Source organism: Periophthalmus magnuspinnatus, chromosome 22 (genome assembly GCF_009829125.3).
Source record: "Periophthalmus magnuspinnatus isolate fPerMag1 chromosome 22, fPerMag1.2.pri, whole genome shotgun sequence".
NCBI classification, from domain to species: Eukaryota; Metazoa; Chordata; class Actinopteri; order Gobiiformes; family Gobiidae; genus Periophthalmus; species Periophthalmus magnuspinnatus.
The window spans coordinates 16,191,877-16,212,380 of record NC_047147.1 but is presented as its reverse complement, the minus strand read 5'-3'; the positions used below and the strand labels follow the sequence as shown (position 1 = coordinate 16,212,380).

The following is a 20,504-nucleotide window of genomic DNA, read 5'->3' as shown; positions in this document are numbered from 1 at the left end:
CCAACCATCTTCACCTAGTGTCTACATAACATGTCCACCACTGCACACAGCCCCATCACTACTTTGTACTCCATTCTAGTCAACACTGTATATAAATATTTGGAATCAGTCATTTTCATTTTGCCAGAATTTGTACAAACCAAAACATGTATTTACTGTCATTGTCTAGACTATGTGCTAAAAAATAATTTAAATATACTGAATTTTTTGAAGCATAAAAAATGTTCTTCTTTGTTTTATCACCTTGTAACCCCTATTGTTGGTTATTAGGTAAGGCACAGCCACAGAGCTGTCAGGAGCAGGAACCCATCTGCAGATCTTTAGCAGCTAAGGACCAGTGTAAAGCTCTCATATGTTTGAAAGCATGTTCTGGTGAAGTTCAAACCTGACTGCAATCTGCAGGTTTACCGTGGCAGCGCTGACACAGAGCCCTACAAACAGCTCCCCACAGCTTCTCTTTGTCCAAAATAGGTATGAGGTCCAGGATGGAGGTGATGAGGGACAAAATAGGCCAAGGACTTCCATAGAAAATGGATTCCAACTCACTAAGGCCCAGATCATCCTGGAAGAACAAAATGTGGGTTAACTGTCTTCTTGGAAATAAATAATACTACACACTGAGAGCTATAGGATACAACACTAACACTGTGCAGGCTTTTCATTCAGATATAACCAGATCTGTTGTATGAATGTATCTACATCTGGCTCAGGTCCCAGAATGTGAACAGTACACAAAGCAAAATTATTATTATTATTGTTGTTGATTTTCATCATTCAATTCTATATCTCATGCAGGCTTAATCAAACACTAACACTGTCCACTTACTATAGGCACCAGAAGAGAGGATAAGAGGACGCATAAAGGTTCTCTTCTCTTAATTTTGGGGGTTTATGTACCAGTGAAATACACGGCTAAGTAGAGCTGTTTAGGTGAGTACAAAATGTTATAGGCTACCTGGTAATGGACTTGTAATTATGCCTAAATCGCTTTTAACCTTCACCATTTCAAATGCACAGACTTACCAGCAGCTGGTGCACCCAATAGTAACAAGAGAGGAAGCACTGTGTTAGAATTAGATTTCAATCCACTAATATAAATGTAGAGTCACCTCTAAAGTTCCAGACAGTGTTTGGCTGCAGCCTACCCACGCATTACGCATAACTACACCTGTCCAGAGGCCACGTGTGGCACAGAGCTACGCTGTCAAATATGTACACTGACGAGCTGCTGTTGGTCTGTAGCGCCCTCATGAGGCGATTAGGTACCATAAGAACATTTGAAACTTCGACCCATCTTTATTTACAAATTATTAGAACAAGCAAGGGCGGTGAGCTCAGCTTCAGGACAGTACAACCAAAACGAGTAACTTCCCAAAATGGATATGTTACTAAAAACAAAAACCATGTCAAAAGGAGCAGATCCACAAGAGTTCTTTTCTCACCATTTTTTAACACGTGCTAGCAACCACCCAATGAAATATTTCATAAAAGTCAAATACATACATCAGCTAATGATAAATAATGGGTAGAGTTTTAAGTTCAGTTTTGTTCAAACAACAAGTCATACGTCAAATGGAAACTTGGGGGAGGGGATGACATTGAAATCGGCAAGAACTTTGAAGGATTTAAACACTAAAGGTGAAATCATTAAAAAAAAGTTTAAAAATAAAACAAAAAAGAGTACAAAGATTGTGGGGTTCACAACAAACCAATGGCACTTAATTCAATGAAGTATCAAAATAAAGTGGCTCCACCAAGCACATTTGAATGCATTCCATTGAGTGCAGGGCTCAGAATGATACAGTAAGAACAGACATACCTAGTGCCAAAGAACAAGCAGAGAACACATTGTACACATTTGCACTCTTCCAAACTTCTGAACTGATTATTCACACTTTACATATCTTCAAGTATAATTGAAGATAAAAATCCATGCTCTAGTGGAAATCCACAGACAGCAGATGTATGTCCAGTCAGGCTTTGTCCCTTCTGTACTACAGCACATCTGAAGAGGATTGCTTCTACTATGGGTTCCTTTATTGTTTTTAGCAACTGGGAGCTAGTGTGGGCTTTTCTAGCTGTTAAGTTTCCTTGGCTTAGAGGTTTATGTTGATCCATGTAATCCATGAATAGAGACCTAAAAGTACATAAAAACTCATTCTGACATCACATGTAACAGAAACATGAAGAAGGTGGTGTGTCAGGACTTACATGGAGCAGACAGCATTTGAGATCAGGCTATTTCCGTTTTCCACCTGCAGTATCATCATCTTTCAGAACAAATTTTCTTTTTAGAGCTTCAGAAATTAGGGTTGCTGAATCCTCTTCTCTCAGTGATGTACATCCCCTGTTGTATCTACAAAAGAAAGCATGACAAATCAGCCTACTTATTACTAGAATGAAGTTCTAATGGAACATTTTCAGCAAAGCAGTGTATAGTGTGTGGAGGTACAACCACAATGACATAATATAACTATGCTTTCAAATGATTCACTACCAGGGGTTTACTTCATACCCCACAGCTCAAGTCTATGGAGTCAGGTAGGAAATATTTTTGGTAACACAGTAGTAAGTACTGGAAAACATTGAAATGTAATGTAAAGGATGGGCTAAGGTCAGTTGCAGACTTCCACAGACTTTCACTTGAGCAGATACTGTAAAACAAACATGCATGTTAAAATATTTACAGGGACTGTTTTACCTGTCTTTGCTCATCTTCATACGGTTCATATCCTTTAAGATGTCCATAACATCTGCAAAGCTGGTGGACTTGGACAGAGATACAGTGTCCTCCTCTGCCTCCCTAAAGTCCATGCTGGGTCTGTCCAGGTCAAAAGTGGCAGACGCTGTCATGGAAACAGGTGGCAGAGGATCAGGCACAAGTTCCGACACCATGGAGACCACATCCTTATCTTCCTCCTCTTCCTCCTCCTCTTCAGTAACATCACTGATGACAAAAGAGGCAGCAGCTGTGGCAGCAGGCTGGTAGGAAGTGGCCTCAAACGGAGCCAAGGAGAAACTCATACTGGTGTCATCAGGAGACAACAAGTCAGGCGTCAGGGGGTTAGAACCTGAAATAGAACAAAACTTCCATACATTGGTGTGATTTTGATTTAATATTTAGCTAAAATAGATGTTTCTATGCTTTAGACCAGACTGTGGAAACAGGCAAACAGAACATCAAATTATTTCCAGTTATGTATGCCAGTTGGACAGCATTTATTTGATTAAAAAAGTAAACATAATGAGGCAATTGTCCTCATAAAAAATATCCCTATCCAACAATAAAACATGTAAAGGGTAGCTTAAGTTAAATGAAAATAGCCTGCAAAAATGAAACTAGAGATAAGATCTCTGAGGTGAATCCAGGACATGTTGGAAAGACTGTATAAATTGTAGGAGCTTTGATGCCAGCTACTAAGTGCTTTATCAAAAGCCAGACCAGCTGCCTTAGTAACATACAATAACAGTGGAATAAAAGTACCTAAGATGCATCTCTGTAATCACTGATGCCTCAGTTACTTCGAGCCCATCTCTGAGATCTGATAACTTCACTCTTTAACTAGACATTCATTCATAGTTTGTGCAGATGTACCTGTGTCATTTGCCACAATCTTAGCGATCTGTGCCCTCAGTTTGCTCAGTTCATCCTGCAGAGCTGTGGTCCGGTTCAAAGCGGTAACACCAGGCTTTTTAAGGCCCTCCATTCTTTTTAAGCCCTCACGCCTGAAGTTGGGCACAGAGGAGTTTCTATGAAGAACTAGAAGGGGAGTCGGCCGCCACTCGTGTTTCAGTGGACGGGTGTCACTCCTGGAAAAAAAACAAAAAAAAAACACAAACGAACTAAATGATTCAACATTGTAGTAATTTTGCATTTCATTATTGTGATCTTTTATTGTGATCTTTTAGGCAAGTAAGTAATTCCTTATTTTTAAATGTTAATTTAAAATGTATTTACACAGAAGATGCACAGGAGGCATATGCTACAATCACCTGACTCTTGCATACGTCTCCTCTTCATCTGCAACAATCCAAGCTATATCTGCTAAAGTAGGAACTATGGGTCCATCCAAAGGACGGAGAGGGGGAAGGCCTGGTAGTTCCTGTTGAACAACATTTCATGTTATAAGCATGTAATGAGTCTTGAACAGTGGACCCAGCTAAATTATAACAATACCTGAAAACATGCCCTCTGAGGAGGTTTGAGAGGAAGAGTAGAGCCTATTCTTCTCACAACACTACGTGTGGATCCGTGGGGCTTATTTTGCCAGATGGGAATGACATCCTGTAAAGTAAAAAAACAAACAAAATCGCCATTAAATATGTCATAACTAAACCAATCATTTTACTGACAAGCTGTTATACTTACTGAATCCGTTTCCATGTTGGTAGTTCAGTAGGTTATCACTCCAGGGACAGAGCTCACCTAAGGTTGGTGTAACTGAGGGCTGTGTAAGTGAGGGCTCAGCACCTCAGTGAGCAGATGTCATCTTTGATGAATTGCCAAGTCCTAGGATGTAATTTAGTCATTAATTAACTACAACCTTAACTGCATAACTATAAATATCATGAAACTATACGTCAAATATAAACCTGGTGAATTTGAAGAGAAACCAATGTGCAAAAAACTGTATTGTGTTAGCGTTAGCATAACGGCTCTGCATGACCTCAGCTACAACCTACAAACGTGACCAAAATGTATTTTGTGTAACTCCATGAATGCAAAAACAATTTAGAGACGCACCTCAATGTTGACACTGGCCGCATGAAATAAAACAAGGAAGAGGTATATTTGTAATAGTTTCTCCTCTTCGTCTTTCAGAGTTGTGTTGTCGTTGTTTAGGCCGGAAGCCTGTCTGTCCTACTCCTACGATTTGATTGGCTGAGCCCCGCTATCCACCGGCTAAAGTAATAAATGCACAGAATATAGTAACAAAAGAAAAAAAAAATAGTGCAATGTAGCAATTACCAATAGGAGTCTACTCTATTCTGTCATAAAAGGACAAGAGCGGGTTATATTTTGCTAATTATCTTGAGTGTTTATAGTGTTTATAACCCAGTCGTCTGTCGGTTTTGAATTCTCTTGACACATAAACATCTTTGAGCGCTGTACGTGGGCGGGGTCTGACGTGAACGTGCGCCGTGTGATGTGGATGTGATGTACCGTGGTCCTTGGTGGTGGCGCTATCTGCAGTGGAACCAAAACACTGCATTATAGTCTTCTCAAGTGTCTGCTGCACCTGGGATGTTGACAGAAGATTTAATCTGCACAGGTCTGAACAAACCATACCTTTCTACGTATAATCCTCTGATATTGGTCTTGCAGCGGGCTACCTCGTGTCTCTGGTATTCTATTAGGACGCCTAGTTCTTCTGTTAAGGTGTGCAGCAGTCAATAGGCTCTTTGAATCATTCATTGCACGATAGAATATACGCTATTCTTGCTTCGGTGAAAGCTATGCACATTTTAGGCCTAGTGATTATGATGTTTCGTAATTTGCCTATGCCTTGTCGAGAATGATGCTGAGATAAATATATATACTGTACAGTCTATGGATAAAACTAAGCTGTTTTCCACAAAATTGAATTCTATATGTGTAGCTAAAACTGTCAGTGTGTCACTGTACAGCACACTACACCCAATCCTAAATAAACCCAATAAAATTCTGTCTGTGTAGTGTATGCTCTACTATAGAGCATTGATACTGATGGTTCAGCAGTGAGCCTAATAGTATTGACCATTGGAAACTTGACCCTTTTCACTATAAGAGCTCCTAAACACTGATCACTTTCTATGCAGCTGTGATCTCCCCTATTTTACTACTCAAATCAGACCAGAGTGTGTGCTTCTGTTTGTGTAGGTGCTGTAACTGTGGCACATGACAGACATGGGAAATAAAAGGAAGAAGAAGGATACCAGGTGGTGCCCTGACCTTCTCCACTGCTCTGCGGCATCAAGAGGAGAATCCAACCATGCCTCCATCTGAAATGAGACACAGACTTTAGCCATGGATCACAAACCTCAGAACAAGAGCAGGACCAGCTACTTTGGCAACGTCAAGAACAGGTCACATATTTCTTTGCAGATTAAACGAAAACAGCATGATCAGGCTGAGATTTTAGTCATAAAAAGCTATAAAGTGAAGTATAAAGAGAGTAAATGTTTCACATTTGCTTAGAGAGCAGTTGCTTCATAATTTCTTTATGACGTTTTTCTCTCTCGATAGGTACTGTATAAAATCATCAAGCTTCTGAATCTGGTTGTGTTCACATCTTGAATGAATTTCTTTGTATAGTCTGTAATCTCAGTTTTAGGCATATAAACTACATGTGTTGTGTTTTTTTATCTTTAGGTTGGGGCCTAAGCTGCCCACAGGCGTGTCTCAGCCTCCACAGTTCACTACGAGAACATGGGAGGTCCAGCCCCTGGCCCCAGCTCTGCAGCAGCCCACAGCAAGCAGCCAGAGGAGGCAGCAGCCTATGTCAGCCAGACCACTGAACCACACACCTCACATCCGAAATCCTAAGCTCCGCCAGTATTACTTGCAAGGTAGTCTAAAACAAGCAACCAAGTCATTTCCCATTTGGATCAGTAAAGGTTTTACAATAGTCACTGCTAGAAAACATAGTATTTCTCTCTAAATAATAGCTTTATTGAGGAAATTAAACCAGGTCAAAGCATTTGCAGTATGAGTATTACAAGTATTATAAGTACTGGCGTTTATGATCTTTAAATGTCCTGTTTGTCTCATAACAAAAATTATTGTATTGCGCCTAGTCATATAATAAATTAATATTATTATGTTTATTTTTTTTAGGACCGCCATGGGAAGTAAACTGTACAGATGTCCCAAATTACAAGGTTAGAAGGATTTTTATATGGGTTAAATAATAACTAAGTCTTTGGTAAGATGTTTACTCTATCGTTCCCACTGTGTCTGTATCACTCCAGTATATCGCCCAAAGATAGCTGCCTAACAATAGGTGGCAGCAACTGTTCAACATGAAAACAGCTGTATAGATATGTGCATGGATATTTGTGGGGTGGAGTGTAATCTATGACAGAGTTCAAAGTTCAATGTTCATCTGGTTTCTTGTGAGTTGTCAGTCAAAAGGTGGCACAATGGGGAAGCCTAAAGGGAGTTTTTTTCAGAGCTTTTTCCACAAAAAATATCAGAAAAATATATTCTCCAAGGTTTGTGCCAGTTTTGACTAGTATCTTTGTGTCAGGAGATGCATAGGAAATTCTAGACAAGCAGGCCACATTCATTTGCACCTCCCCTTAACGGACTGTATTTTGTTACACAGGGCCACTCTGGGGACACAGTCTTTAGTGTTTCATCACAGTTCCACAGCTCATCTCAGACGTGTTCATCAGATATGCTTATCCCTCGAGAAGTAAGATTTTGTTTTCTACCCTAGAAACTATGATTTAATGTAAATGCCTTCAAGGGGCTGTAGATATGCATGGATGCTATATTTCTTCATCCATAAGTTTACACCTGAACAGCTAAAGCTGTGTGTTTATTTATTCAAATAAAAGATGTGACAGTTGGCCTCCACTAAAATGCATTAAATACTGTTGAATAGGGCTGTGCAAGCAATTGAGTTTTAATCAATATTGAGATTCATTATACCTGTATCTCAAATACTCAATGATTATTGGGACTTTTTAATCAAGAGGTCCACAGCCAATCCTCTTTTGTGTTAAAATTCTGTATTGTTTCTGTTCAGGAAATTATCATCGAAAGCAATTTTATTAGTTTTCAATAAGACAAAATCTAATTTTATCAAAAATCTTAATTGGTCTATATGAAATAAAGCTTTTTTTTTTCCTCGAACAGTGATTTGAATATATTGGATTTACTTTTATGTTTAGTGTTGTTTTGATGTAAGATTTTCACTATTCTAGCTGAAGGTTTCATTTTCCATTTACTGTCACAATATACTTTATGCATTCATATCAACATATTTTTAGGAAACTTAAAATCTTTTATTTGTGTTTTAATAGGTTACATTAATATATGAGGATTTAATGATGTCAGGATTTCAGGTGGAGGGCAGAGGCCTACATAAAACAATAACAATAGAAACAATAGGGCACAATACATTTACCTGACAACAATCATGTCACTGGGATCTGCTGGAGACAGGAAGTGTGTTTGTCAATCAGGTGATCATGACATCATAAAACTTATCCTCATGATACACAAGGACATTATCTTTTGTTTTGCTAGCTCACTAAAATGCCACACACTGGTATATTGTTTGTCATAAATACGGGCCCTGTTGCCACATCAACGTCATGCACACCTCATGCAGAGGGAGGGTGGTAACAGAAGATTTAAGTCCAAACAGATTCATGCAGAAGATGTGGGCTGGGGAAAGGGGAAGTGATCCCTCCAGTAACTCAGCCTTGTCACATTCACTGTCATTGCCTTTGCAAATCATGGCGTCTTTTCTCAAGCAGCTGCTGGTCGTGCCAAAGGAGAAGACCTTATCTGCAACTCAAGAGGAGTCTCCACTACAACCAACAACAAACTCCAACCTTCATTCTAAACCCAAGCCAGAACTAGGAGACATTTTGACAGCTCAGTCCCCATCACCTGAAGCAGAATACGACAAACTACTGGTAAGCACAAATGTCATTCACTGTTATGTCCTGGCCTGAGACCTGCACTGTGTGAAAGGCAAAGAGCTGTCAGCATATTGTCTATTTATAGTCAAGTATTCCCGGATCACAGAGCTAAATTGAACTTATAAATCTTGCTGTTAGTGTAGTACAATATCTCATGTTTGTGCAAGCAGCTAGGGGTAAACGATTTGTGAAAAAATTGGGTGAAAAAAATTTGTGATTTTTCTGAGAAACATTGCAGTTGCGATTAAATTTGTGATTTATGTTCTAAAAATAGGATTCTGTTCACACATTAAACAAACTCCAGAAATAAATCTCACTAGAATTAAGCTTGCAGTTTTAATTGTTGTGAGTTTGTGTATGTAGATGTTTACTCCCTTTTGCACTATTGGCATGTTGGGTGCGCAGTAATAAGTTTCTCCATTTGTGTGCTCATTATATGTTCACTACTTGCTATTTCAGTATGTATTGTTATGTGGAAAAGGTTTCAGAGGTAGTCATCTGGATATGTCCTCTTGCCTTGAACCAGTGAGAGATCAAATTATAATCAGGTGGTGAAGTGGTGAAGGTGAGGCAGAGCTTGATTGTAAACAAAGGCAGGGCAGTTTCATTTTAAAATCTCCTCCCTACAATTGAAAATCAACTGGATTGGAACTGAAATGTCTTGATTTCAAAAACACTATCCAGGGTTTTGTCAAGGGTTTTGTCCTTTGGGTGAACCAGATTCTGTCTTAAAAGTGTGTGACCAAAACTGAAGAAGCTGCTTGGATGAGTGGTGAAACAGAATCGACAGAATTGAATCTTTCTTTTGGACATGCTTTTTATTATTTACTGCAAAATATATCAAATCATTACTCTTAACATAGAACCAAGAACAGTTTGGATCTAAAAATGTATGCATTATACAAAAGGTCTGACTTACACTTTACCTCTCTGATAGGATGTAGAGGCAGTGCCAATGCCTGATGGACAGCTCTGCTTACTGGCTCTCCCCCCTGAGTGCTGTGAGGGTGAAGGAGCAGACGCCACACCGTATCTGAAGCTATTTTGCCGCTATATCACTGACCGCAAGGTGGGAGCCCCAAAATAGCATATAGAATCTAGTAGTACAACTGGGTTTTCACTCTCTATATCTCGTTCAGGGGGTGGTATCTGGGATTCTTCTGGTGACTTCCAATAAGCTTTTCTTTGACCCATGTAAGACCCATCCCCTGGTGAGAGAGAATGGTTGTGAAGAGTACGTCCTGTCTTGCTCAGTGGACAGTCTGGCTTCAGTCTCCTTCTATTCTGATATCACCCACGTTCATTTCAACACTTCTCAGCAGAGGTTAGTAGTGAGTCACACAAGAAAACACACACATGAATTCAACCAGGAGAGACTAGCAGACACCGACAATGAACCATGTGCAGTGAACCGCTTATTAAATGGATAATACAAGACACTAAGACTCCGGCAGTTAGACATAAGCTGGAGTGGCTGCAGAGGTTGATGTCTTTGGTGCAGATGGAGTTAATGAGGGTTGCGTCTTGTAGCTTTAAATTATGGGAGAGAAAGTGCATTTATATGATGTGATTGGGTAATAGTAAAAGACAGGTGAGAGGAGGTAGCAACAAGGGACACTGAGTTATTCTGGTACAATTTATTTTTCAGATAACTTTACTAAAACATGAAACAACAAGAACTGTATTTGTGTCTTTTTAGGAGAAAAGGAAAGACCCTTTTCCAAAAGTTAAAACCATTCAAAAGCCAAACAAACCATCATCCAGGTCAGACAGACGATGCTACATCAGTGAATTCTGCTCCAAGCGATACAGATGTGTGTGATGGTGGTGAAGAGGAGGAGTCGTCTCTCAGCAGGGACATGGCAGAGGTGGAGAAGGAGCTGGACAGTGGTCTACTCAATGGCCTGTATGACCCAACTGCAGCAGCAGTCTGCAGCAGTGCTGCAACGTTCTGCTGTGGTGGACCAGAGGCCGCCAGCCGACGGAAGACGGAGGAAGAGACGTCAGCTGTGAAAGAGCAGAGTACAGGTAAATCTTATACTGTATTTAGGGCAAGGCAAGACACGTTTATTTGTATTGCACAACTGGTACACATAGTACTTCAAAGTTTTACAGAATAAGAAAGACATTAAAATAACAATACAAACAAATCAAAACATAAATAATCATAATAAAATGAACATTAAAGAGAAGAGTGCAGAGTAAAGAACATTTAGTCATGGGAGAAAAGTATGGCCATTACTTCATATTCACACACTTTCATTATTTTTTTGAATCTAATGTATGTAATAATACATGATAAATGCCCTATGGCTTGATGATATGGTTAACATTTGTTGCATGTGCCAAGAATAACAGATTATGTATTTCTGCAATTACAAGTCTACTTAATAAAAAACAAAAAACAACTTTCCTCTATCTACTTTTTGGTGCAGGCTGTAAATGAAAATGCTCCATTGTAGAGGTGCATTACATGCTGTGAAACCATATCTAGACACAATACTTTTATATGTACAAGCTGTGCCTCTATGGCAGTGACTCCATAACAATCCTCTTTAATCCCAGCTTGTGGAAGGCCATCGCAAAACAGAACTGGAGGCCTTATGTTTGTGCGGCTGCGGGCTCAGCTGTCTGCAGGCAGGAGGAGGGATCCTGGTGTGCAATTCGGGTCTGCCAAAACACTACTGAAAAGAGACACATGGCTTGCACTGTCACAGGAGAGGTAAAACTCTTCATCGTGAATCTTGACATTTCATATACATTTGATTATTATGAACATTGTTTTTACTTACAGTCTTAGTTGAATAGTTTTTCTTATAGTTTCCTATGGCTCATTGTAGTTTCACATAAACACTCAGATGCTTCATGTTTACACACTGACCTTTATCCAAACACCACCACCACTCTGACTACCACTAAAGTACAAAGGTAACAGCAAAAGCATTTAATCTTTGACATTCTGATGGTTTTAATGGGAAATCTTGAAAGTGACTCATTGATCAAGTATTCTTTTAAGGCAAACAGAATTCACTTTGAAGGAGTCCCTTTGCAAGGGAAACATTTCAACTGATTTCTTAACCAAATGACTGAAGAAGCCCGTGTATGCTATTCAAGTAACATGGCTTTTATCCCGACAGCTCGGATGAGTTGTATGCCTACCTTACACAATGTCGACCAGACCTGTGTTTACTGGAAGGGGCACAAGAGGAAGAAGAAGATGAATTTGTTCTAATTGAGGACAAAGAGCACGAGAGTGAGGAGGAGGAGGAAAGCTTCCAGCGACACCGCAACTCAGGAGAAGACTGGGAGGTCAGAGGAATATACAAGCTGCAAACAAGTTCATGTTATGTAGTTTTTGAATCACAAGAGCATTTTTTTAATTATTCCACTGGCCGTGTGCTTTTAGATGGTGGTAATGGACGACCACAGGGAAAGGTCAATCCTTGCCATCGACAAAGAGCCAGAAGGACTACAAAATATTGTGGAGTGCAGCCATATTTTAGAGGCTTCACATGTGAAAGAGGTGAGTGACATATTTTTAACTGGAAATTGTGGCAGTGACACATTTGAATTTGTAATGACATTACTCCACTAAACTATTATATTATACCAATAAGTAACATTGATAGAAAGCAATAATACATACTGTAAATACAAAACAGAAAGGAATAATGAATCACATATTTGTAGGACATTTATTTTGTAGATTCTTTTTGAGGAATGTCATATGTGTCCACTTGTAAGCGCATGTGTCTTCACTGAACGAGTTAATGAATCCTATGTGAAACTGTAAATGTGTAGAAAGACCCCCACCCCCCAAAAAAGAATTATATATATATTGGAAAGTAGTTTAGATTTTGTTATTACTTGTTATTATGATCATATTTTGCATATAATACTTATATTTGACTTATTTACATACAGTGTGTTGTACTTTTTCTGTATATAGTATTAGTGTACATTTAACAATAGCCTTATCCGTTGCACTGTAGCTAGCCCCAGTTCCACCTGCTGCTGGTTAGCCTCCACTTCCTTCCATTTGGACTTTTATTGCCTTTCTCTGCTTTGATCTCACTCAGCTTTGTAAGGAACTGCCTCCCAGGACTGTGGGCCATACCTGGAAACTAACATACAGCACTTCACGCCACGGCTCTAGTCTCAAGTCTCTGTACAGAAAAGTCAGCACTTCAGACTCCCCGGCCATCATAGTAATAAAGGATGCACTCGATGAGGTACATGTAGTGCTACTGTGGTTCATAATCAGGTTTAAACAGCATCTCTTGATAATATGTTTGACTGGCTGATAGGTATTTGGTGCCTTTCTCTCTCATCCCCTGAGACCCAGTGAAGTCTTCTATGGCACAGGAGAGACTTTCCTCTTCATGTTGCATCCACGGTTTAAGGTGCAAGAATCTACCATGTTCACATCACTTTTTAGTATCATTTCAACAGAGGTGGGTAGAGTAGAGTAAAATTGTACTAAAGTAAGAATAATTTTACTCTAGTAGAAGTACAAAGTAGTGGTTCAAGAAATGAGTAAGAGTAAGAAAGTATTTGGGAAAAGTACTGCTCAAGTACAGATAACTTAAGGAGTAACTGTCAGGAGGTAACATCTAATCTATAATTTGAAGTTAATGGGTTGAAGGACAAAACAAATACTACCCACCTCAGCACTTCAACTACAAACCATTTCATTCACTCTGTTTAAAAGACGAGAAGAAACTAAAATGTGATTGTTGTGTCTGCAGTGTTTTAGATGGACTGGGGAAAACTCCTTCTTCATTAAAGGCGACTTGGATTCTTTTGCTATTGGAGGAGGAAGGTAATAGAATAGGAAAATGTCTATATGTGTGTTTTTTGTTTTTTTTTTATGCATGTCTGATAGTCTTCCCTATGTGATTCCCTGCTTGTCACATCAAACAAGAAAGGCTTTACAGGGCTCATATTTTGTGATCTATGTTATAATGTTGTTTCCTCATCACCCGGAGTTAGGTTTTGTTTTATTCTCACATTTGACACACAAACCCTGCATATTTAGGCTGAGTTCTTCTCTTTAATAGAAAAAGACTCTGTTCCACCTTGTGATGTCATGTGGTAATACAGGAAGTGCTCCACAATTAAACTCCATACACCTTCACTAGAATCATTTGGATAATTTCAGCCCTGGAATTGCTAGTCTCGGGCAGTGATCACCTCTCTGTATCTGACAACTCGGTTTCAAAAAGGGGGAGCCTAACCCGCAGACAGCCACAATCCCATGCCCGGAGCCCTTCAGCTATTTGCAGCTTTGCCTCTGTGCAGCACACGGTGCTTCTATGGTATGCTGCGGTTCTGCTGTGGAACTATTGCGGTGCTCCTGCGGTGCTCTTGCAGTGCTGCCTGCGGTGCTCTGGCCCCGGAAGTGATAAGCTTTGCTGGATACTCAGGGCTGCTCCAGGAGGAACCCGAAATTCGGTTCTCCTGTGCGGGCTGTGAGTCGCTGCTGTCGTCATGTCATGAAAATTGCAAATTATACTTTTTAAAGTACAATGTAGCTCAAAATGTCACTTAAAAGACCAATAGAGTCATAGTTTTGTGTTGTTCATTTAAGCCAGGTAACCCATGGTCCCTGAAAAAAGGCCCTGCCTCCCGCAGCAACGGATTTCAATCTGAATCTGAAAAAAATTACTTGAAACTTGAAAAGTTGATCTGCAAGTGAAAAAAATCTGAAGGTGAAATAAAAATTTAAACTTGACAATAAAACCTGAAAATATGAAAAAAAATCTTGACTTTTTAATAAAAATATTTATTTTTCACAGTTCAACATTAAAATTTGATTTTCCAGTTTCCCATTTTTATTTTTCAGTTTCAAAGGTTTTGAGGCTCTTTTGGCTCCATAAAAAGGCATCTGTTAATATGAAAACTACCACTTCATAACAACACAAGGTGGAACAGAGAACTTTGAGTGATACTGCATTATTAGTCTGTCTACATCTCCAAAGCTCAAACATGTGATTGAAACAAACTCAACTTCAGGTTTGTTTCTGAGGAGCTATTATAGTATTATAGTATTACAGTATAACATAGTATATATAACATGGCTTAAAGCTCACAAGAGTCAATTTTGCATAATATAGGACCTACATATTTCAAATGTAACTGTTTTTGTGTTTCACAGCGGTCACTTTGGGCTGTGGGTGGATGAGAATCTGTACTTAGGCCGCAGTAGCCCCTGCTACACTTTCAATAATTGCTGCCTCTCAGAAACAGATGACTTTCGAATCATGGAGCTGGAGGTGTGGACTTTTGGATGAGACTCTGCTCCAATCAGCTGCCTCTAGCAACATGTAATTTCTCGTCGAGTGAAAGTGCTCATTCATTCAATGTATAGGCCAACTCTCTCTATGGACATAAATGCTGTGAATTTATCTTAATCTCAAAAGTACAGACTGATCCAGAACAGCACGCTGTTGCTGGAGACAAGACTCATTCCTGTGGGTTAGGCATAGACTCTGTGGTCAGAGAGAACTGGAGCTTTCTGAAGACAGACCCACTGTTCTCAAAGCACTCTCCAGAAACTGTTATATCTGTTTAATCCTTCAGTCGTGTGTATGATCCATAACAAAAGAAACATTTAATTCTGTCAACTGTACAAAAGGTTCAGAATGAAGATGTTTTGCTGCTTCTTCAGTTCTGGTCAAATCACTGGTGGACACTCCCTTATATCTGTCTGAAGGGAGGAGCTAACTACACTGAAACTAACACACCTATTTGTTTACAAATGACATTTTTCTGTTTGTTTGCTAGGTCTATTGAACTATATTAAGTGTGAACTGTGCCATACTGTGCTGAGTCATATTTTGCATAATCACACCTAATGGGTGCTCTCACACCTGTTAGCATACTGGCTATCACTATTAGTTTCCTTATTATTTTTGACTGAAGTCTGAGGATGGAGTTATAAATAGGAGTTACATGATGTCTAAGCTCCCATTCCTATTTAAAGATGGATTGTCCTAACAAAAACTGCCTCTTTAACGCCCCTCTTACATGTTTTTTTTCTTTGGCTAAGATCTGTACCTGACTGTCTTGAAAGGAGTGGTTAGTGGCTTTGAGATGGAGATGTTTGTTGTAGATTCAGTGTAGTTAGCGCCTCCCTTCAAACAGATATAAGGCAGTGTCCACCAGCAATCTGACCAGAACTGAAGCAGGATGTATATGTATGAGCGGCAAAACACCTTCACTCTAAAACGTTTGTCCAGTTGTAAGATTTGTATTTTTCTTTTACTACAGAAATTAGTTATGTTAATGTGAATCTCAAGTCATTTTAAGGTTCACATTATCAGCACACTTAGAGACATTCTTAAGATGTGTATGCTGTCTTAATTGTAGACTAAATGTGTCTTATTCAAAAAGATACTAAACATAATGAGATGCCTTTCTCACCAACCATCTCTAGGGCCTTTCTGCTAAGACTTCTTACTGATCAGAACTGCTTTCCTGATATCTCTGAAACATCTGGCAGGCTCATAGGAACACACTATCAAGCACTGCTGCTTTGAGCAAACATTAGTGCAGCTAAATGTAGAACTGAATCTATAAATCATTTGGATGTGTATACATTGTAAAGTATTGTAGAACAGAAAGAGATAAATTAAAATCATTGTCATACCACTTATTTGAATTGAATTAATCACACAATATGAAAAAAATGCACAATACATTTATGTTATGAAATATTTTGAATGTTTATATAGTTCATCATTTGTTTTTAATACAAAGTACAAAAATGTGATGATTTCATGTGTAGCAGTGTAGTCTGTACGGTGTTTATATCCCCTGAGACAAAGATGGGTGTTCCCTAAAGCTGCCTCAGTAATAACATCAGGCCTTGCCCAGCCAAGAGGGAGCTTTGAGGCAAAGCCTTCACAAATACTGAACAACAATTAGACACAACAAGCCTCGTCTCTGTAGGAGCATGAGCACTGGACACCACTGCTGAAGAGTGCTTGTACAAACTTGTTATTTAGTTCCCTTTTAGGTAACTGCAACATTTAAACAAATGGCCTCAAAATAAATAGTATCAAAGATGATAAAAGAGAGATGATCTGGTAATGCAGGCAGCTGTGTATCTAGAATATTATTCTGTCAAGTATGGCTTGGCCTTCTCCAAGCCCTCCTTCAGGAAGCCGAGATAAGTGGACGTGGAGGGGTCCTCAAAGCTCCCAGAGAAACTGAAAGTGGCTCCTTCCTCTTCTGGTTTCATGGCAGTCTGATCCAGGAAGTAGTTAGCATTAATGTGGTGAACCTAAAGATACAAATAATATTAGTATCAGTGTCCAAATATCAAAATAAAGTAACATTGAATTTAAAATAATTATATTTACAATGGTCCCATTAGGCAGTGCCACCATCATCTCCACAGGAAAGTTGTAGCTCTCCAAGTGTAAGCGGGCCTTTACACTCAACACAGGGTTCTTTTCATCAGCCTATTAAAGTAGGGACTTTAAATTAAAATACAAACACTATGCATTTATTGTATGGTAGGGTTGACACAAACCTGCATGTCCTCTAGTTCTTTGACGAGTGACCAGCTGCTGATAAAGCTCTGGTTGAGGAGGGCCAGAACGGGCGAACTTTCCAGGACTGTCTCCCGGAGAGTTCGCCCTGAACCTACACACAGAACAACAGTCACTTACTGGATTAGAATACAGTCATACACACTTATGAACAGCTTTATTTAGCCATAACACATATGGTCTAAATGTGCATTTTGTGCTGTAGTTACCTCAGCATGACTGGTCATCTAGTGCTCCCCACAATAAAATGGAATGCACAAGTTTGTTCTCTGCTGCTGCTTTTTCAAAGGCTTCTGAGAAAGGCAGGTAGACCACCTGCGATAGAGGAAGAGACAGGAGGTTGACACTGTGACTGAAAGTTAATATTTGCAAAGGTTTAGAGATGCAAACCTTCTTGAATGGATAATAAGTGAGCTCCATGTGCTGAAGAGCTTCTTGATGACTGATCTCTGAGGTCCAGATGATGTCCTCAAAGACAAACTGGATTGGGTCCTGGTTGCTCTCTTTACTGTCAATAACATTACCCTCCTCATCGATAATAACAGAGGGAGTGGATGGGCCAGTGGACATCAGTTCCATCTGCACACATGGACAAAAATGCATCATCAGAGGTACAACTGAGACTGACGTAATGTGTTAAAGGCAGGTAACAACCTGTGGGAGGAATCCTATGTCCACTTCCATGTTGCTACTTTCACTGGCGCCATACAACCACTCCATATCCACATTTAGAGACCTGAGTCCACAGAAAGCAAGATAGAAAACATGAAACACAACAGTGTAGTGTATCATGCAGTTGATTTAGTCGCTTGTACCTATTATTAGGGACATAGAGGTGGAAGTGGCGAACATGAGAGCCATCTTTTGAGATCACAATGTTACCGGTGAACTGTCCCGGGGTGAACCAGAAGGGGAAGTTTGGTACTTCATTCAGCTGAAACTCTGCATGAATCCTGGACACATAAATCAAGCAAAAAAAATTACTTTAAAGAGAAATCACCTCAAAACTGTACAACTATATTGTTATACCTTTATAACTGGGCTTACCTAAAGTAAATGTCAAAATAGAAATCATTGCTCGCACGAATGCAAGCCACAGTGCCCTGAGGAGCAAATCGGGATTTGATAAAGGGCCGAGGGTGAAACATACTCAGAAGGGAGTGAATGAGAACCTGAAACAGACCTTTAGTCACAAACTGCCACTTTCCACATTTTTATTTTTCAGCAATTAGCTTACCTCTTTGCCCTTTGGGGTGGGAGGGTGGTAACGATTGTTGGGCAGATAACCAGTAAAAATGTTGAGTTCACTTGCAATCACCCACCATGTGGCTCCTACATCCACTTTGTTCTTTGGAGGCAAGAAGACCCTGAACTGGCTGGCCGAAAGAGTGGAGGAGGGCATTGCTGGAGATGTCCAAGAGCGCAGACCACTCAGAGAGCTGTGAGAAACCTGGACAAGCAAAACATGACTGGTCATTCTTTTGTGAGACAATCAATCTATATTGTCTGCTCCACAATTAGAATACAAAAGGAAGCGTTTGTTTTTTACTGTAAGAGTTGTACATGTAAGTAATATGTAAATCAGTGAGCTTCTGAATGAGCTAAGGAGCATTGTAAAATAATACACACCCCAAGGAAACCGTCCTTGCTCTTTGTCATGGAATCAAGCTGAAGAGGCTGCATTTTAGCCACCAATGTAAAAGTCTCTCCATTGGGGTCATGTATGGTTTCTTCGTCCACTTCCGTGGGGGGTGTAATTCCTTCAGAAAAAAGTGTATCATTAGTCAGGAGACTGGCATCACCACAGAGATTAAATGTGGGTAGTAGGTGAATGCGGTACCAGTGAGTTTCTCCACAATAGGCCTGAACTCCTCTGGACTGAGATAGAAGTCATGGTCTGTGTCTAGAGAGGAGAAGAGGAAAAGTCCCTCTGCTCCCAGGACATGCACACTCTGCTCCTGCAGACACACATCAAGTATGTTACACTGATCCTATTGTCATGCTGCACGCTGTAGGCATTAGTGTCATGTACTGAATCAAAACTGGGGCAATAATCAGTATGAGGAGGAGAGCATCAAAACCAGAAGAAATGACAGTAGAAAATCTTCTCTAATATATTTTGCAGTAGTTGAATCTCAGCAGCCCTGAGGCCAGTGGTGCAGACAGTAGATAGATGCGTGCCCACTAGTGCACTTACAATGGAGGGAAGGGGGTGGGAAAGACCAACTGAGAGCTAACTGTGACAGAGAAGTAGGAGTAACAAGTAAACATTTTACCTACACTGTTTTATGTGTAGGGGAATGGAACTCCACAAAAAAACACATTTAGATGATCCGTCCTAAATAATAATCTCATTCCAAAGATTCTGAGCGACTTGATAAAAGTTTCACAGATGCGCAGCTTACATGACATCTCAGAAGCTGGGCATCCTTGTAGTACTTGACTCCAAAAGCGAGGAGAGGCGCAGCACCGACAAGGATCAGGAGCCACATTCCTCTCCGGAGCCACGACGCAGAACATGTCCCGGGCCGAGCTGATCCATTCTGCACACGATGTCTGCTCTCGTCCCCATCTGGGCTTTTATCCACGTCGGCGGCCATCCCCACCTCCTTCCTTGACTGCGGCTAATTAAGATAAGGCATGTGGTCAAACATTAGCCTTGATGCGAAGTTTACTCTAACATTTCTCAATTTATATCAGAAATGTGCGGTTTGGAGTGTCAGAAACCCGGTGCCGCGCTCATACTCGAAGACAGGCAACAGCTGGGACAGGTTCTGGGGGGCTAGCTACAACACAGGGTTTATTTCCCACACAGCCACGTGAAGCTGCAAAAAAGACAACCTGAACGTACCAAAAGACTTTACAAAATAAAAGCCTGATTCGCGCCATAGACCATCATTACTAACATAACACAACTGAATGTGCTTTAATTTGAAGGGTAAACCGGATATAGATTAGACTACTCAATACAACACTAAATAACTGGGTAATTTGCAGAAAACATACCAATTATAAGGTTTCCTGCCAAAAAACATCCGCAAATTTCCTTCTCTTTAGCAAAAAATCCAGAGACTACATTCTTTTTCTTACAAGACTTATTGTGTAATGAGGCTGTGTGTCCTGACTACAGCACACTGCGGAAGAAAATGCAAAACTTTAATATATTTATAATAATTAGTGATGGGACTTTGACCTCTTTTTTGGATCCAAATCTTTTGGATTCATTCATTTCAAAGAGCCATTCAAAAACTGGTCCTTTAACTATTTATTTATATGACAGAAACCAATGTAAGAACTTATTTCATCTAC

At 39.9% G+C, this 20,504-nt stretch overlaps 3 protein-coding genes across 4 annotated transcripts; 1 reads left to right on the top strand and 2 right to left on the bottom strand.

Moving 5' to 3' along the window:
- Positions 1-1,276: 1,276 nt before the first annotated feature.
- On the bottom strand, positions 1,277-5,131 carry mtfr1l (mitochondrial fission regulator 1-like). Its single transcript, XM_033987955.2, has 8 exons — positions 4,745-5,131; positions 4,370-4,510; positions 4,178-4,285; positions 3,994-4,103; positions 3,596-3,810; positions 2,702-3,071; positions 2,212-2,356; positions 1,277-2,137 (listed from the first exon to the last, which is right to left on the bottom strand). Exons 2-7 carry the CDS (start codon positions 4,382-4,384, stop codon positions 2,239-2,241), a joined length of 936 nt encoding a protein of 311 aa, XP_033843846.1. The 5' UTR covers positions 4,385-4,510; positions 4,745-5,131; the 3' UTR covers positions 1,277-2,137; positions 2,212-2,238.
- si:ch211-15d5.11 (nuclear receptor coactivator 7) lies at positions 5,116-16,302 on the top strand. 2 transcript variants are annotated; one of them, XM_033988678.2, is made up of 16 exons: positions 5,116-5,273; positions 5,861-6,066; positions 6,353-6,549; positions 6,818-6,861; positions 7,308-7,397; positions 8,470-8,631; positions 9,575-9,706; positions 9,777-9,961; positions 10,337-10,665; positions 11,203-11,359; positions 11,775-11,946; positions 12,044-12,160; positions 12,717-12,869; positions 12,945-13,040; positions 13,386-13,459; positions 14,795-16,302. In XM_033988678.2, exons 2-16 carry the CDS (start codon positions 6,008-6,010, stop codon positions 14,928-14,930), a joined length of 2,103 nt encoding a protein of 700 aa, XP_033844569.1. In that variant the 5' UTR covers positions 5,116-5,273; positions 5,861-6,007; the 3' UTR covers positions 14,931-16,302. The 2 variants fall into 2 exon arrangements, with proteins under 2 accessions (XP_033844569.1, XP_033844568.1); XM_033988677.2 differs by having other exon boundaries at positions 5,164-5,273; positions 8,467-8,631.
- Positions 16,303-16,684: 382 nt separating this feature from the next.
- On the bottom strand, positions 16,685-20,016 carry selenon (selenoprotein N). Its single transcript, XM_033988344.2, has 12 exons — positions 19,601-20,016; positions 19,036-19,153; positions 18,825-18,955; positions 18,433-18,645; positions 18,243-18,367; positions 18,011-18,148; positions 17,850-17,931; positions 17,586-17,774; positions 17,405-17,510; positions 17,177-17,289; positions 17,004-17,105; positions 16,685-16,924 (listed from the first exon to the last, which is right to left on the bottom strand). The coding sequence occupies exons 1-12, from the start codon at positions 19,793-19,795 to the stop codon at positions 16,757-16,759; spliced, it is 1,680 nt and encodes a 559-aa protein (XP_033844235.1). The 5' UTR covers positions 19,796-20,016; the 3' UTR covers positions 16,685-16,756.
- Between the last annotated feature and the right edge of the window lie 488 nt (positions 20,017-20,504).